Here is a 19,159-nt window from a genome sequence, read left to right as displayed (position 1 = left end):
ATTAAAATATTTTAATTTTAATATGATTTAATTTCTCTATATTATTAAAAAAAAACATATTATTATCACTAATCGGTTCGGTTCAATTTTTTCGGTTTTTTTCTGACCAAAACTGAACCAAACCGAAATAATTAAAATTTTTGAAATTAAAAATCGAACCGAATTGAAATATATAAAAAACCAATCGATTCAATTCGATTGATTTTTTCGATTTGAACCAAATACTGCTAACCCTAATAATAGTAATAAGTGAGAACTGACTGGCTTAATAAAATTTTTCTCGTCGCTAAAATTTCCCCGTGGAACGGAGTAACTGCTTCTAATATAAACTCCAACGTGGAAAAAAGTATGGTTGTGAAAACCGCATCAAATTGGACACTGGTGGATTTAATAAATTTAATATCGAATCAGATCATGGATTAATTCATTATAAACACATGTATATTTAAATTTTAAATATAGCTAATATAGTTAAAAATAATAATTTTATATTATTTTTTTAATACACCATCTATTTATATTACTATATTACTAATTTATTTTTAAAATTAATAAATTTTATTTTTTAAATGAATATTAAGCCTCTATTTCTTTTATATAAAATATTGTTATAAAAATATTTTTCACATTGTTTTACATTTAAAATACTTAAGAAATTAGTACATAAAAAAATATTTTCTTAATAAAAAAATTAAATCAATTTTAAGAAAAATATTTTTTTTTAAAAAAAATAACTTTTAAGACTCTTAAAAATCTCATTAAACACTATTATATATAAAATTATTAATCTTTTATTTTTTAAAATATCAAATATTAAAAAGTAAATTTTTTATTTTATTTTTCTCTAGTGATCCTAATTAGCTTATTAAGTTCAATTAAATGATTTTTAATGCGGAAAGCGATACACATAAAAAAAAAAAACACACAAAATTGGCTAATCATTACAATCATCCTACAACCAAAGTTAGAAAAAAAAAAATTAAAAAAAAAAACCTACAATCCCAGAGAAACCTATAACTAATAAAATTACGTAATACCCCATGCAATGAGCTTTGTGGCTTTGGCTCATGGACTCCACATGTGCTTAGACTCCTTCATGGGCTCCATGAGCTCTCTAAGATGGGCCAAAAGACTCTCCCAAAGAGGCAAAACTTGATGCAAAGGGGATTTCATATTAGGCCTTGTTAAGGAAGAAAGCTATTCGGCTAAGCTTGCAATTCCTTTCTTTTTTATGCATTCAAAATTCAAACCACATCTTTCATAACTAAATAAAAAAAAATTAAAAGAAAATAAATGAAATATTTAAAACGGTCAACAAATAAAAATTCCTAAAAGAAGTCAAGCCAAATAGGTAATCCATGTCAAACAAGAAAAGGAAAGGCATCCCTACCTAACTTAGAGAATTTCAGCCAAATCATGAGGAAATCTTAGCCACCACCTTGAATTCATCCTAACACAAAAATAACATGTTAATACAATAAAATAAATATTAATGTAAGAAAACATGACAGAAAAAACGAGAAAAATATAGCGAATACAAAATTGTGTTACTGCCACCTTAGTTCTCTGATTTTTCAGATTTTGGCATTAAATCAACTTTTGTTAATTTCGGGGGAAAAAAAAAAAGCAAACAAGCTCAGAAAATATGAAAATTTCCAGAATTAAATTGAAGAAATTGAACTAAAATATGGAGAAAAAAAAAAGTAAAAATCAGTTGTTCCTCACAGTAGAAGATTTTGAATGCGGATTTTATATTAATTTGACATAAATCTAAAAGTCCGAATGTGAAAAATTGAATGGCAAAAAGTATTCTTTTACTTCTCAAACTTGAATTTAGACTTAAAATCACTTGATTTAATGTTCTGAAAGTCGATTTATTAATTAGTGAAGTCATGTCTTATGATGGAACCATACAAATTAACCTTGATTGCATTTAGATTTTAAAAAATCATATCTTTTTATATAAAAATCATATTGTAGCAACTTATGAAAATTATAGATAATTTCATGAAAAATTCAATAATTTTTATTTTTGAAAACTATTGTCTATGCATTAGCACTCGAACAGAAATGATTAGTTTGCACTGAATATGTACATAATTTGTGTTGCTATGAAAACTTATACCAAAAAATAGTTTGGAGAGGTACCAAACAAGCAAAACAATTTAAAGGGAGCATAGAAAGATGTTCATATGCTACATTTTTATTAATTTGATAAAACTTTACCTTGATTTGCCAATAAAAAACAGAAAACCAAAGAAAAAAAGAAGAGGCAAAGTGGCTTCTTGCTAAGCGGTTTGCGGCAATAAAAGTGCTTGGCCGACCTAAGTTTGTTTCTTATGTTTTTTGGAAGGCTGAAACAATAATTTAGCTGCCAATGAAGAGGTATTGGAGCAACAAAATAGTGAGGAATTAGTCCTTAGAATTTTGAGAGAAAAGAACAGCTAAATAGGGAAGAAGGTGACTTAATTCTACAAGGAAAGGGAATTCCTTCATTTCTTATCAGGATGGTTGACCCATCACTTCACAAGTGTTGGAGCTAAGATAGTCTTAGATGTGCATTTACACTTGGTAAAAAATTATATGTCTATAACCAATACTAACCATATACCAAGACATAGTACCAGCATTAACCAGCTTGGAAAATATTACAAATGAGGGCATCCACAACTAGCTTAAAGAACAAAATATGTTAGCCATTAACTTAAACTGCTTCAAACCAGTTGTTTTTCCCATAGATTATATGTTATGGCCAATTAGTAGCAATTAAACCTTATATTATAAAATTTCCAAGTTAACTTTTTTCAAATGTATTGAATGGCTTATGCTACCGCGCTTATTCTACCGCCTAAGTTAACTGCATAATATATATATGTTTTGAAACTAGTTTTGCCGCCCATTGATATATGCATATTATTTCACAATCAAGAATCGAGAATAAATCAAGAACATGAGTTTTTCATATTTTAAACTAAATAAAAAAAATTAACCTAAAACACATAAAACTGAGCTTATTAATTTTTTATCTAAGTTGATAAATTAAAAACTTGGCCAAGAAAATTTTGTTTTGGGATTAAATTAAGGTTGAAAAGAAATTTTCAATTAATTTGGACAAAATTGAGATTGGAGAAAAATTGTAAATGAAAAATTCAAAACTTTTCATTATTTTGTAATTTAATCTCAAACTTTAAAAATCTATAAAATTATTCAAAATTATAAATTACAACTATATCCAAACTTAAAACTTGAATCAGAGAGTGCCATTTTAACGGAGCTAAATAATATGGATCATTTTATTATACTTACATGCTATGTAGATAAATGCTATTGATACAAAAAATTTAGAATTTTTAATTATTTTGTAATTTAATCTAAAATTTTAAAATTAATATAATTCAAACTCAAAATTCTTAAATTTATCATTTTTCACTACTAAATTTCTAAAATCCTATTATTATATTTTATTTCTATCTGTTTGGTGCAAGAAACTATAATAGAACTTCTTTCTATTTTTTTAGTTTTGATTCACTTAATGCTTTGGGGTTTTAATCATGTCTACTCTTAACGAAATATCTCTACATGTGCCTCCAAATGTTGATTTATATGATGCGGTAGAGAGTAGAACTATGCTGTGATTGATCAATCTTACAAGAAAGAAAATGTGAGATGGTAGATACCCACGACCTATAGCCACTCCAACGCTCAATAAACTGGAGAATAGAGCGAATATAGAACTTGAGAGTAATTGCATAAGAGAATTTCGTACTTTTATCTCTATAATTGTTGGCTTTTATACTGTAAAAAAATAAAATTAAATATAACATTTTCTGATAAGGGATCCCGCCGGATTAACTGATCGGTGATTCCGTGATTACAAGTATAATAAGATTATGCCAGATTGAGCTTGTTAATGGTAACTTCATGTAAAGACTCGACCTTTTAAGAAGAGGGCGAGTCTTGGTGAAGAACCGGGCATGACGATGTCTAGATCTTCCTTCTCTCGGATGGATCGGGTACCAAATTATTAGATGTTTACCACATAGCTTTATTTTGTAGTGACAACTCATGACTCACTTTAGGTGATTCTTGTGTAGTATCAGAGGTCCCCGCCAATAGTCGATTCTCCAGATTCGAAGGTGAAGGTTTATCTTTTTAGTCTGGGACACGTGACACAATTGAATTGGTCTTCCCTGCTTGCATCGTTTTACCTACATTTGCCCATAAATGATAATTGTCTTATTTCTCGAGTCGTATTCAAAATTTTACCGGCTATACCACTGCATAAAAACCTTCTTCTTTACTTTTGCTTATAATTGATATCTACGAGAGTCCTAAGCGCTCCTTTTCCTTTGTTTGATTTTCTTTTTATAGAAATGAACAGGACACTTTCTTTTCTTTTTCTTCTTCTAGTGGAGATTCCACCTCCGACTCTTCCTTTGACAACCCTATTCTCACTTCTGTGGATAATCAGACTTGTGCTGGGGATACCACCATGATCTACAAAGAGCAGCTGAAGGTAAGTCTTCATGAAGGTGCAAAAGTGGTGAAGGTGCATATTGTCCAGCTCTGCATATTGGTTGAGAATTGTAATCAGCTTGGCTATATTAAACTTGTGAAGGGACTTTGTACTGGCCATAGAGTTAGCCTCTCAATTGATTTTCGGCGCCGAAAGTTTTGGAGAGGGAGTTGAATTATGCAAGATTGATTCTGAGAGCCAGACTAGAAATGCCATTAGCGAACGGTCCCCTTCATAAGGCTTTACCTAGATAGGCAATATCTTCCTGAAGGAGGTCGAGCAAAATAGAGGGAGACAAGCTGAGGAGAACCCCACTACCCGGGTCTTTGGTAATAATGTAATAGATATAGGAAATATTTATTAAACTGAAGACCTCCCTCCTCTCCTGTAATATTTTGTAATGAAAATATACCTATTTTGCATATCTCGTCATTAATTTCACTAGACGCTCGTATGTTCCGCATTTGTCTCGTAACTTCATCCGCTGACAGCTTAAATAATCACTTGGCTAAAGGGTTATCACCCACCAACCCAAGAACTTAGGAATCACCATTTTTTGCCTAAAAAGAAGCTAAGGCAAGTTCACTCGATTAGCGGTCATAATATAATTTGGAGAATTTTTCACGAAATAAAATTAATATCTAAACATATGGCCTAGCGGACTCTCATTTTTTTGAGCATGGAATGCCTTAGAGAAACATGAGACTTACACCTGGCCTCGCGCCTTGAGGATCGACTCTAACTGACACCTTTGTCTTTTGGAAATTAGCATCCACAGGTTCACCTGACAGGATGTCTTTTGTCACATGCTTATTTTTCTTTTTGTTATCACTAGATCCTGCAACGACACGTACAACCCCAACCATTTCAAGAGAGGAGAGGTTTCTTCTCAAAGAGAATGAATAAGAAACCGATTTTAATTCAAATGAACAGAAAGGACTTAGTGGATCTCCCTGCAGCAAAACCAAATAATACGGCAGAGAGTATAGCTATCCTGTGATTAGGCAATTATGTAAGAAAGAGAACGTAAGGTGGTAGATGCCCACGACAACCACTCAAACAATCAAATCAGTAAACTGGAGAATAAAGTAAAATAGAACTTAAACATAGTTGTATAAGAAAATTGCATATTTTTGTCTCTATGATCGTTGGCTTTTATATTGTAAAAGGATTGAGTTAAATATAAAATTTCCTAATAATTCGATGATGTGGCTGATTATTGATAAAAAATCCCGCCGGGTTAACTGAGTAATCCTATGATTACAGGGATAACAGGATTATACTAAATTGTGTCCGATAATTTCATGTGAAAGCTCAACCTCTTCATGAGAGAGTGAGTTTTGATGAAGAATCGGGTATAACGGTGTCCAAGTCTTTTTTTTCTTTGATGAAACCGAATACCAACTTATCAAATATTTGCCTCGTAACCCTATTAAACTATAACAGAAAATTAGTAATACAATTGTGAACAGCAGAACTATAATTTCTATTTTTTTTTATTATAATCATATGATGTTTTATAATAAATATAGTAAAATTTATTATAGTAAACACTTTAAAGTATTTAAAAAATAAAAAATTAATAAATATGCAAATTGTTATAATTTTTATTGAAACTAGTGACAAATAGAAAAAAATTATAATTATAATTTTTTACATTAGGTCAAACAAGGATGAATCAAATAAATTTAAAGATTTTGTATTAAATTACATCAATTTTTAAAATTTTAAATTAAATTACAAAATAACTAAAAATTTTATATTTTTTAATTTTATATTTTGTATATATAGCATTTATCTGTGAAATATAAATATAATAAAATAATACACATCATCTTATTATGTCACAAACACACTTAAAGCTCACCTTAATTTAAATTTTAAATTTGAATATAATTATAATAAAATTTGTAATTTTAGACAATTTTATTAATTTTTAAAATTTTCAATTAAATTATAAAATAACAAAATATTTTGAATTTTTTCATACAAATAGGCCGAAAAATTAAACATTTGGAGGAAAAAAGGCGGAAAAAAAAAAGGAAAAAAAAAAAAGGAAAGCAAGATTGAGAAAAAGATATTGAGCAACAACAGAGAATGGATAAGAGAAGATTATAGAAGCAATTTAGAACAGAAACCCAAAACAGAACTTCGACACGTGAAATTGGAGGAATAGCAATCCAAATGGAGTTGGAATCACGCAATGCCCACTCCTCCACCTTGCCAAGGTACCAAATGTTAGGGTTACAGAACACTGACAAGTCTGCCAGTGTAGAGTTAGAATGAAACAGATGAAAGTAGAGATAGATGATAATAATAATAGGAGAGAAAAATAACCTTGGTAATCCTTGAATAAGCTCGCTTTATTGACATAGATGCTAGTCATAAAGCTTATTCCCTCAAATGTAATTTTTCTGACCATTTCAACTTCCTCTAACAAATTCCAGCTCACTTGCTAAATCTTAACTTATTAGTTCTCCATGCAATTAGAACAACCCATACTCGTCCTTTATAACAGCTCTTCCTCTTAATAATTTCTTCTTAAACCTGATTGTCTTGTATGTGATGTGATATAATAATGCTAATCTTATCAAACATCAACCTTTTCAAAGATGATTATATAATATTACAAACCTTACAGCCATATGCATCACCAATAAGTGATAACTTCAAATAATTACAAATTAAATTTTGTACCAAGTGCAATCCAAGTACATCAGTTCAATTATAGAAGCAGAGATAACTCAAAACACTGACCATTTAAGAGCCGACTATGACAAAGATAGCTTTTCTTCTCCCTCAAACTTCCTTCTTCATTCCCTCTAAACTAATCAAAAGGATACCAAGAGGGATCAACTTAGAACTTATTCTTCCTTTCTTTTTCATGTGTGTGTGTTTAAAAGCTCCTTCAATCCAGCAATACTTCCTAACTAGTTAGAGCCATTTCCTATAGCTTCCTCCACACACAACATAAACTGTTTCTGCATCATATTTACATAAAAATCATCAATTCACCGAGTAAATTCACATTTTAGAGATTGTCTTGTTCCAAATTTTCTCCTAAAGGATTCCTTAGTGAAGAATGCAACCTTTCAACTCTACTATATTGTTGAGCAATAGTATGAAAGCTTAGATTTGTAAAATTTTGTTGCAGAACTATTGATCTGTCTTTCCTTTCTTGAGCAAAAGGAGTGCATTCAACATATGATGAATCTAATATTTGATAGGAGATATCAGTGAAAGGATAATGCACACCTTTTACAATTTTTCCTTACTCCTATTAAAATTCTTATATGCCGATTCAATGGCGTTGAGGAAATCTGTATCATCAAAATTAGAAAACTTTTTTCCTTTTAAGGAAAGACAACGTTTTAATAATTCAGGAAAAGTTTTAGTCCCTTCCTTTGGATTATAAGCTTTAAATCTTTTGTTCATTCTTAAAAAAATTAAGACAATTATTTATTAAATGGTGTTTCTTTCCTTTTCAATACCATTATTTTAAATGGTCTAGAAACAACACTTTCTTTGTAATAGCGCATATTTGAAGGAGTAGGGTTTTCTTTCCATTGGTACTTCCTCTTGAACTAGCACTCCTAGAGAGACTAGAAAAGTTTTCAAAATCTATCAATAAATCTAGATCACTATCAACGATTTACTTCTAAAACCTTCAAGTGATTTCATTGTTGCGGCAACAATAGATACGCTACTTGGGTTTTACTAGACTCTGTGGATGGACTTTCTCCAACAAGACTCGATACTAATTGAAAAAGCTAACGCAAAATTCTTAAATTAAAAATTATTATCTCTAATTAAACTATTTAAGAACCTAATAATAATACTCAACAAAGCTAAAGTTCTCTGATACCATCTACAATCACAATACTGATTATAAGTTTTTAAATGAGGGTTTTACTAGACTCTGTGGATAGATTTTCTCCAACAAGGCTCGATACTAATTGGAGAAGCTAACGCAAAATTATTAGATTAAAAATTATTATATCTAATTAAACTATCTAAGAACCTAATAATAATACTAAACAAAGCTAAAGTTCTCTGATACTATCTGCAATCACAATACTGATTTTGAGTTTTTAAATAATTCTCAAATAATTCAAACCCTTCACTTACTAATTCTCTTTTAAAAACTAATACTTCTAGCTTACTAGTAAGATCTATTAAAAGTAATTTTTGCACATGATCATTAGTAAAACTAGACATATATACATAAAAATCTTATAGTTTCGTCTTGATCGTCCGGGTGCAGTCTCCAACCGGTTGGCTTAATTTCAAAAAGTGAGATGTCTGCAAACGATGGTTTGAAATAGTATACCCAATAATCAAAATTTCCAAAAGGTTCTCCGAGTAGATCAGACTCTTCACTTGCTAATTCTCTTTGAAAAACTAATACTTTTAGTTTACTAGTAAAATCTATTAAAAGTAATTTTTGCACATGATCATTAGTAAAACTAGACATATATACATAAAAATCTTATAGTTTCGTCTTGATCGTCCGGATGCAGTCTCCAACCGGTTGACTTGATTTCAGAAAGTGAGATGTCTGCAAACAATGGTTTGAAATAGTATACCCAATAATCAAAATTTCCAAAAGGTTATCCCAGTAAATCAGACCCTTCACTTGCTAATTCTCTTTGAAAAACTAATACTTCTAACTTACTAGTAAGATCTATTAAAAGTAATTTTTGCACATGTCATTAATAAAACTAGACATATATACATAAAAATCTTATAGTTTCGTCTTGATCGTCCGGGTGCAGTCTTCAACCGGTTGGCTTAATTTCAGAAAGTGAGATGTCTGCAAACAATGGCTTGAAATAGTATATCCAATAATCAAAATTTCCATAAGGTTCTCCTAGTAAATCTTTTATTGGAATATTTCCTGCTCAACTAACTAACACTCAAGATCAATTCGAAATTGCGAAATTTCTTATCCAATTCATCTATTTGAGTATAAACTTTATCTATTGCTCTTTCAAGTTGCTTTTGGATCATAAACTTGAAAAATTTTATTGATAATAGAAATTGTAAACACTTCCAATATTACAAGAACTCACAAATATAGAAAGCACACTCAATACAAGAACTCATGAATATGTGTAGAAATATAATCCTTTGTTGTTGTATTTCATAATAAAGATTATGACCTATTTATATATAAAAGACGGTATCTAAACAGGAAGGAAAATCAAGTCTATGATTATACAGATTAAGCAACTAACCCATTTATCAATATTTACTTCCTATATTAATATATTTACTTCCTATAATCTATAACAATATGAAAAGCACACTCAAAACATATTCGAAAGGAAAGACTTGCCACTCATTTACATTACATAGTTATTTATACTAGTGGAATGAATCTTTTGGTCATCACGGGTTACGTCATTACTTTTGTCATCATTTTAGGGACTATTTAGTAGAATTATTAGAAAATCTTTCAGTACCCTTCATAATTCATAAGGGTCCTGATTATCCATAAATAATTGTTCTGACATGTTATCCTCATCTATTGAAAGATTTCCTGAGCACTCAACTAAATGGTCTCTAAAATGATAACAAAAGCAATGACGTAAGCCGTGATAGCCAAAAGATTCCTTCCACCAGTATAAATAGCTATGTAATGTAAATGAGTGGCTAGTCTTTCCTTCCGAGTGTGTTTTAAATGTGCTTTCCATATTCGTGAGTTCTTGTATTAAATGTGTTTTCCATATTTATGAGTTTTTGTCATATTGTAAGTATTTGCAGTGTGTACAATTTCTATTATCAATAAAGTTTTTCAAGTTTATGGTTCAAAAGCAACTTGAAAGAGCAATAGATAAAGTTTGTTCGAGAAAATTCAGCAATTTCGAATTGATCTTGAGCGGCAGTTAGCTGAACAGGAAAATATTCTAATAAAAGATTTACTAGGAGAACCTTCTAGAAAATTTGATTATTGGGTATACTATTCCAATACATTATCTGTAGACATCCCACTTTCTAAAATCAAACCAACCGGTTGGAGACTGCATCCGAACGATTAATCTAGTTGTATTAATGATCTTGTGCAAAAACTACTTTTAATAGATATTACTAGTAAGCGAGAAGTTTAGTTTTTAAAAGAAAATTAGTAAGTGAATAATTTAAATTATTTGAGAATCATCTAGAAACTCATAATCATTATTGTAATTGTAGAGAGCATCAGAAAACTTTAGCTTTATTTAAAATTATTATTAAGTTCTTAAATAGTTTAATTAGAGATAATAATTTTTAATCTAAGAATTTTGCGCTAGCTTCCCCAATTGGTATAAGAGCTTTGATGGAGAAAGTCTATCCATAGAGTCTAGTGAAATCCAAGTCGCGTATTCACTGTTACTGCAACAACGAAATCGCTTGAAGACTTTAAGAGTAAATCGTTAATAGTGATCCAGATTTATGGATAGATTATTTGAAAACTTTTCTAATCTCTCTAGGAGTACTAATTCAAGAGAAAGTACCAGTGAAAAGAAAATATCAAAAAACAAAGAAATTTTCAGTTATTCAAATAACTATCTATTTTTGCTAATCTCATCTATAAATCATAGTCCAACTTTGTATTGAAATTGTATTATGTCGTGAAAATTGTAGAATAAACAACACCTATCCATGAAAGATTTCAGTCATTGAGCTTATTTTCCAAAGAGCTCATAGAGAAACATCGAGAAAAGTATTTATTTCATCATGTGGGAATGGTACAAGTTGCATTAAAACCTGCAACTATGCTAGGTTTAAATACCTCAGCTATACTTTGTGTAAGAGATAAATGCATAATAAGTTTAATGACTCTTTATTAGGAGTTATAGAATCTTTTTTAAGTGATGTACCTATCTATTTCTCTTGTTATCTAAATCTCACTCTATCTTTGACAGATCCACACATAATGAAGGCATTATCATTGGATATCAAAATCTCTTATTATGATACGATGTCTAATCTGAAAACATAATCCTAATTTATAGGATTCATTATAAAGTAATGAACACAGTAATACTTAATTTAAGGGAAGAAGCAACTAAGTTGATTACTCCCAAAGGAATTACTACCTTATTTGTGATAATTTGTTTAGAGAAAATCTTGTGATTCCAAAATCTATACAGTGGGATCAGGTTAATCTATCTAAAAATTAGATTTTCGAGGAAGTAGTACCTCCTAAAAAGGAGGATTCTACTTCGCTGCAGTCTATAATTGAAATCGATGAAGAAATAGTAGCAATCTCTTTTGCTAGAAATAGGAGCATTATCAATGCGAGAAGATCGTTTTCGAAGTCATCCATAGCTTCTGAACCCTTACCACCTAGGTCATCAATATCTTTATTAGAGCCTCTTAATCAGAACAATTCGGTAAGTGGAATACATAAGACAAAAGAAAAAAATTGTTCAATTAGTTTATGAAAAGAAAAGCCCAGAAAGCCCTATTCCTTCAAATATGGGCTATGACAAAGAAAATGTTGCTTTTAGACTATTTAAAATAATGGTATTAGGAAAAAAAAAAGAAAGAAAAAAAAAAGACAAACATCATTTAATAAATGGTTTTGTCTTAATTTTTCTAAGAATGAACAAAAGTTTTGGCTAAAAAGATTTGAAGCCTATAAGCAAAAGGAAAGACAAACTTTTCCTGAATTCTTAAAATATTGTCTTTCCCTAAAAAGAAAAAAGTTTACTGATTTTGATGATACAGTTTTCCTCAACACCCTTAAATCGATATATAAAAATTTTATTACGAGCAAGGAAGAAAAAGTAAAAAGTGTTCATCCTCCTCTCGCTAATGTCTCCTATAAAATATTGAATTCATCATATATTGAATACACTCCTTTTGCTCAAGAAGGAAAAGACATATCAATAATTCAGCAATAAAACTTTACAAACCTAAGCCTTCATACTATTGGTCAACAACTTAGTAGAGTCGAAAGCCAAGTTTCAAAGCTTAAAACGACATTCCTAAAATGGAAAAAGAAAAAACTTCTAGTTAGAATCTAGAAAAGAGAGTTCTATTTAAACCCATGGAGTTTGTGAATCTAGACTTAAAACTAGCCAGAGACCATACCGAGATAATTGATGAGTTAACTAAAAGACTGCCAGAGTTGGGTATAGGAAGAGATTCGAAATAGAAATCTATTGTTCCACTAACTATTGAACCAGAACAGTTTAAGATAGACTCTTCTAATTCAAGAGGAAAATGAAGAATACATAAATCAAATAAAATCTATGCTTACAACATCAGATTCTAATCAGATTAATAGGATAATGTATCCTAAACCACAGACAATAGTAGAAGTTAAGCCTTATTATCCAAGGCTTTCCCCTGTGAACTTACAATATGAGGACACAAATTACAACTTCGTCCAGTATGATGGCTCCTCTACTGTTGAATGTTGAATGGAATATAATGGATTATTTGATTATCAGATTAAAAATGTCCTCCAATAGATGACTATGTATGTGACAGCTTCACAAGCAAAAGGCAATAATGATCCAACTGTTGCAAAAGCCTTAATTGCATGCTTTACAAGACAACTTAAAGGATGGAGGGACTTCTCAATATCAAATGAAGGAAAAATGCAGATATTTAATGCAGTAAAATAAAAATGCACTAATATAGTGCAAGACAGCATTAACACTCTATTATATACTATAGGAGTACATTTTGTTGGACCAGCCAGTATATATATGGACCGGTCACAAGAGCAATTAATGAATTTGAAATGCCCAAACTTGTCTCATTTCAAATGGTACAAGAATACCTTCTTTACCCTGATCTTTACCAGAAAAGATAATCAGTATGATTTTTGAAAAGAGAAATTCTTGGCTGGACTTCCATCTCTTGTTATTGAAAGAGTTAAAGATCAATAAACTGTTTCTACATCACATTTACATAAAAATCATCAATTCACCAAGTAAATTCACATTTTAGAGATTGTCTTGATCCAAATTTTCTCCTAAAGGATTCCTAAGCGAAGAATGCAACCTTAGGTGCATTGCATGCTTTTACTAGCCATTGCATGATCAAGATTTCACCTTAATTCATAGACCCCTCTGCTATCAAATTAATCCCATCCTTCCTCTGCAAGCCTACCACTGAATTATACAACAAAAATCAATTTTAGAAATCTAATTCCCATTCCCAAATATTCTTCACAAAAGATTCTATCAACCTTCATTTCTCCATAATTTCAAACATGAATTTCGCAAAGCAATGTCAACTATCTTAATGACCACTGATTTTCCATGTGTTGCTTCTCTACTAGAATATTTTAACTATGCAATAATACATTACAATTGGAAAATACAATAACGATATACCACAATAGGCATTTGTTGTTTATTCAAAAATTCAGTTAACTAACGTTTGCTGAAAACTTAATTTTCTTTCCATAATGTAGCAAAATAATCTGTGATAGGCAAGCTTAACATATCCACTTTGTCCATTAGAGTGTTTTAAGGAGGACTTGACAAGTGGCATGTCTCTCTACTATTACCTAAGCATCTGATGATTATGCAAAACGAGATATTGATCCTTCTGGATAACTAAATCCAATTAGCATTAGCATTGAACATAGACGGCATAAAACAAAAACTATAATTCATCTCTGAAGTAGGATAATGGGCTGACTGCACATGGTAACTATCTGTAAATTTTCGTTCACAAATGAGGAATCGCAAAATAAAGAAATATTAAACTTCCACTATATGCATTCCATATGAAAATTCAGACGTTCAAATACGTTAATTAACAGCAGCTTACCTTTATTTTCCGCTTCCAGCTGATTCACTACCTCCCTGAAACAAAACATTAATGTGGGCTTCTATGTCTTTCAGAGTGTACTTAATATACTTGTCAGCACGCTTCCCAAGTTCTGGTGAATTCTGGAACCGTCTAATAAAGTTTACATATGCTGGTAGCAAGAGGTTGGCCAAAGAGATCCTCAACTCCTTTCTTAGCTGCTCATCAAATATGATCCAGTGGGATTGAGTTTTGCAAGTCTCCTCAAAGTGGGAATTAAAGAACATCATCTTTTCTTTCATAGACAATGAGTTCCCTCCAACATTGGGAGCTGCAGGGCCATTATCTGCTCTCAAAATTCCCAAAACCTTATTCCACGAGCTTCGCTGATAACTCATTTGAAATTGCTTGATTTTTGCAGTGTGTTTCCTAATCCAATCATCACCCAGAAGAGAGCCCAATTGGCTGTCATTGACCTTTTGGACAATATACCTTCCATTATTCATCATGAAAAGGGAGCATAAGGCAGAGTCACCATAAATCTTCGACTTCATCTGTAAATTACTCTCTAATAGCTCCATAATCCATGCAATTTGAACTGATAATGAGGAAGACGAATCCTCAGAAGGAATGAGCTTAACGTTCTCCTCAAAAACTTGTTCAAGCGTCTGACTGGATCGACAGGCAGCACGTAGATAATTCATCACGTACCGTGTAATGGGATGTAGCCCACCACGAGGCACGGGAGCCTTGGCTGGGTCACGACGTATCAAATTCTGCAGCTCCATAAATATTCCTCTTATTGCCTCTCCTAACCTCTTCCATATTGCAACGGCATCATTCCGAAGAACTAAACAGTATTGATCAGAGAAATTAGACTCAAAATCTGGCATTAAGTCTCTCAATGTCTCAAAAAAATCCAGAAGCTTAAACAACCGCTCCGGCGACCGGCTTCCAATAGCCACTGCGTCAGCGAAGTTCAGAATCTGAACCATGGATCCCCGACACACCTCCATAAACGATAAATCAGCTGCAGATGAGAACCCAAAAAACACGCGATCGCATAGCCGACGTTCGCTTGGGAAGAGGATACGAAGCGCCACATTCGCTGCTTTAATCCACTTATCTATTTCGTCCTCAAGGTCTTGCCATGGCATTCTTTGAACTTCTTCCATACTCAATTTCTGCATCCCCAACCTCGACATGCTTTCTTCCAAGAACTCTCTCCTGCAACTACTGTACACGTGTGAGCACTCTTTGCCAAAACCGGCGGCCACCATGCGCTTAGCAATTTCATGAAGGTCGTTGATCGTCCCCGATGGAAGCGCGTCGATCAAAATATTGTAATGGGTAAGCGGTTGCGCCACAGGAATCTGATTGTGGTCCTCACCATTGGTGATGATTGCTTCTTCGTCGTCATCATCGGAGTCAAGGGATACGTTTCCCGTTGACTCGCCATTTCCATACGGCCTTGCCAGTTCAAACGACTCGCAACCACGTTCCATTAAGAGCCTGAACTCCTCCTCCAGCCGAAACATAGCTTGCTGCATGAAGTCCTCGGCACGTACCAAACACGCGCTGATGGATTTATCTGCGCTCGCCATAGGATTCCAGTCTCGTATCGTGGCGATTAATTCGTCGATGGAATCGAGGAAGGCAGAAGAATCAACAGAGTCGGACCAGATAGGGTGATCGGCGACCACGTACTGAGATACCTGACGTTCCAAATAATCAAGAGTCTGTTTGAGAGAGGCAGAGTCTCTCAAATCGTCACCGGCAGCTCCAGATATTTTCTCCGACAACTTATCGCGAGAGAACCTACCGTCGAAGTTGGAAAATATCTGAAAAATGTCATCAGCCATGGACTCATTGTGGCCAAGAGTCTTGGCTATGTGACGCGCCATCGCCATCAATTTCTCTTCGCCGTTGTCATCCATTACTTGACTACTCTGCAACAAAAGCACAGTGTTCAGGTTATGAAGAAACCGTTTCTGATGGAGATGGGGTTAAGAGGATGAAATGACCAAAAAGCCCTTGAAAATCGCCGTTTGAACTTTGAAGCTGATGGCATAAAATAGAAAAGCGGGAGAAGGATTGAAGAAAGAAACACAGCAGGAGACTACACAGAAAACTGTGCACAGCCCACAGGACTGGGACAAAACGTCAGGAAAGTGGATAAAAGTCAGGGATAGTGGCAGTCTTCGTAATTCTTGCGCTTCTTTTCGGACTTTTCTCTTTTCTTTTACTTTTTCTTTTGTTTAAAATTTTCCTTTTATTTTTTAAATTTATTATTTAATTTATATATTAAAAAAATCTATTAATTAATTTTTTAATTTTAAAAAATAAATAAAAGATATCTTAAATTTTAAACATTAAATAAAACATATATTAAATTTAAAAAATATATTATTTAATTTCTATAATATAAAAAATTTAATATTTAATCTCTAAATTTTTAAAAATATATTAAAATATTACTTACCTTTTAATAATTCAATTAATTAATTTTCATATATGGTGCTATTAGTTTTAATAAGTATAAGAAGTGAGAAAACTTATCTTTTAAAAATAATTTTTTTATAATATTTAAAAATCTTAAATTAAATTAAAATCTTTAATTTATTATATTTTTATTTTTTACTCATTATTTTATATGATAATCAAGAAAATATATAAATTTTCATATTTTATATCATGAATTTTAAAAACAGTTAGGAATTTTTTTCCTCTTTCCTTAAATTTCGTTTATTTTCTCTTATTTGGAGTGGAAATGTCACATATACAAACAATTTGTCGATCTAATTTCTCTTTATTTTTGTTCACAACCATAGTATATTGAGATCACAATCATATCAGCTCAAAGACGAATTCTTTAGGCCCTTTCTCCCATTGCCTTTGACCGTTCATCACTATCGCCGCTTACCCTTCGATGGCCTCATCATTCAGCAATGATAACAAGCACCAAATTTATGGTACAAGGATTGATGATCAAGGAGGAGTGAATCCCACCTGAGATGACAAGTTCCATATTCCAATAGACACTACCTTTTTGACTAACGATATTCTTATGTTTACCTTGAACTTGGCTCATTCGGAAAGGGTATTATTAGGTTGGTATTAAATTCCGGTTATAGATATTAGATTTCTTTCAGAAAATTCAGTTAAATACTTGAGCTATCAGTTATTGGCTAAAAATGGTATAAAAGGAAATGAGATTATAAATGGTGTCATAAAGTTAACTGTTTTTTCATCAGTATGTAGTCAAAGATTTTCTAATCTAAACTGATAGACAGAGAAGAGAAAAGAAGACGGGAAAGAGAGACACGGTGCGATAAGACATAGGACGCGATATTTTTGGAGAGAAGAGAAAGAGAAAAATTGAAAGTTTAGGATTTTTTTTTATATTTTTTAAACTATTTCGGTTATTAATGTAAATAATTAAGGGTATTTTCATTTTTTATTTATTTTTAATAGTTTCTGATAATAAAAATATTAATTAGTTAAATTATTAAAATGTAAAAAGTATTTAATGTGTTTTTAAAAATTTAGGGACTAAAAATTTAATTTTTCTAAATTATAGAGATTAAATAATAATTTTTTTAAAATTTTAAAATATTATTAATTAACTCATCTATTAATTTTAATTATTAAATATTTTATTATTTAATTTTTATAATTTTAAAAAATATATTAATTAGCCACTCAATTTTATAAAAAATTAATTAATTAATTTTTAATATATAAAATATTAGTTTTTTATAATATTTTAATAATTAAATTTAATAAAGAGATTAATTAATTAAATTTTTAAAAGTTAAAAAGTGTTTTTAAAATTAAAAAATTAATTAATAAGTTTTTTTTATAATTTTAGAATTATTTTTTTAATTGAAAATTTCTATTTTTAATTTTAAAAAATTATTATTTAATACTTTAATTTGAAAATTACATTACACAGTTAATTTTATTTCTATCACATATTCAAATCATTGTTGTCTATTTTATTATTAGTACTATAAAATGAATTACTGGATAATTTTAAATATTGATGTAATACAACAATCACTCAAAATAAGTAATGAGTTGTTATTGTAAAATAGGATTATGTGACAAGAATCTGATTAGGTGATACGCAGTTGACTCGCGGTTGTCGAAACCGGTCAAAAATGACTTTTCTAGTTATCAACAATTTACAACTGTAGATAGCGGTGAAAGGATCGAATCCACAGGGAATTGAATACTTACCTATTTTCCTTATCAAGACCAAGAGAATAAACTGAAACAAAAATAGACTGAAAGAGAAGTAAACTGAAACGAGATAAACTAAAAGCAAAAATAAACTGAAAAAGAAATAAACTGAAACGAGATAAAACTGAAAGTAAAAATAAACTGAAGGAGAAATAAATTGAAACGAGATAAAACTGAAAGCAAAAATAAACTGAAAGAGAAATAAACTGAAACGAGATAAAACTGAAATCAAATAACTGAAACGAGATAAACTGAGAGTAAAATAGAGGGTTTTGAGATTGATTCAATTAATCTAATACTGCGAGCAATAAAAGAAGCAAATAGTAAAAAGAAATAAAAAGAAATCAAATATGAGAAAGATATAGTTGAAGAGTTGGATTCACTTTAGTTGCTGGGATTGATCATTGACACTTAGTTTCCCTTAATAGATTCAATAGATTAGTTATGGAGATGGAAGACGCTTCTCACCATCATGTCTCTCCTTAATCATAAACCAATTAGGGAATGTCATCTAATTAATTACTAATCAACAAGTTGTCAAGGAACGTCCTTGGGCCTTAGGCATCAAAACAACTGTCAATTGCATTAAGAAATGGAGAGATCCAATCCTAGCTACCCAAACGCATGAGATGTTGCTAGATT

The 19,159-nt window shown here is 31.0% G+C and overlaps 1 protein-coding gene across 3 annotated transcripts; it reads right to left on the bottom strand.

The window, feature by feature from the left end:
• Positions 1-1,321: 1,321 nt before the first annotated feature.
• LOC110609303 (exocyst complex component EXO70B1) lies at positions 1,322-16,458 on the bottom strand. Of its 3 annotated transcripts, none has more exons than XM_021748784.2 (2): positions 14,294-16,458; positions 1,322-1,450 (listed from the first exon to the last, which is right to left on the bottom strand). In XM_021748784.2, the coding sequence occupies exon 1, from the start codon at positions 16,207-16,209 to the stop codon at positions 14,296-14,298; it is 1,914 nt and encodes a 637-aa protein (XP_021604476.1). In that variant the 5' UTR covers positions 16,210-16,458; the 3' UTR covers positions 1,322-1,450; positions 14,294-14,295. The 3 variants fall into 3 exon arrangements, with proteins under 3 accessions (XP_021604476.1, XP_021604474.1, XP_021604475.1); XM_021748782.2 differs by lacking the exon at positions 1,322-1,450 and adding an exon at positions 7,104-7,497 and having other exon boundaries at positions 14,294-16,457; XM_021748783.2 differs by lacking the exon at positions 1,322-1,450 and adding an exon at positions 13,132-13,620.
• Between the last annotated feature and the right edge of the window lie 2,701 nt (positions 16,459-19,159).

Source organism: Manihot esculenta, chromosome 2 (assembly GCF_001659605.2).
Source record: "Manihot esculenta cultivar AM560-2 chromosome 2, M.esculenta_v8, whole genome shotgun sequence".
In the NCBI taxonomy this organism is placed as follows: Eukaryota; Viridiplantae; Streptophyta; class Magnoliopsida; order Malpighiales; family Euphorbiaceae; genus Manihot; species Manihot esculenta.
The sequence above is the reverse complement of the archived record's forward strand: the minus strand, read 5'-3'. Positions and strand labels throughout refer to the sequence as shown.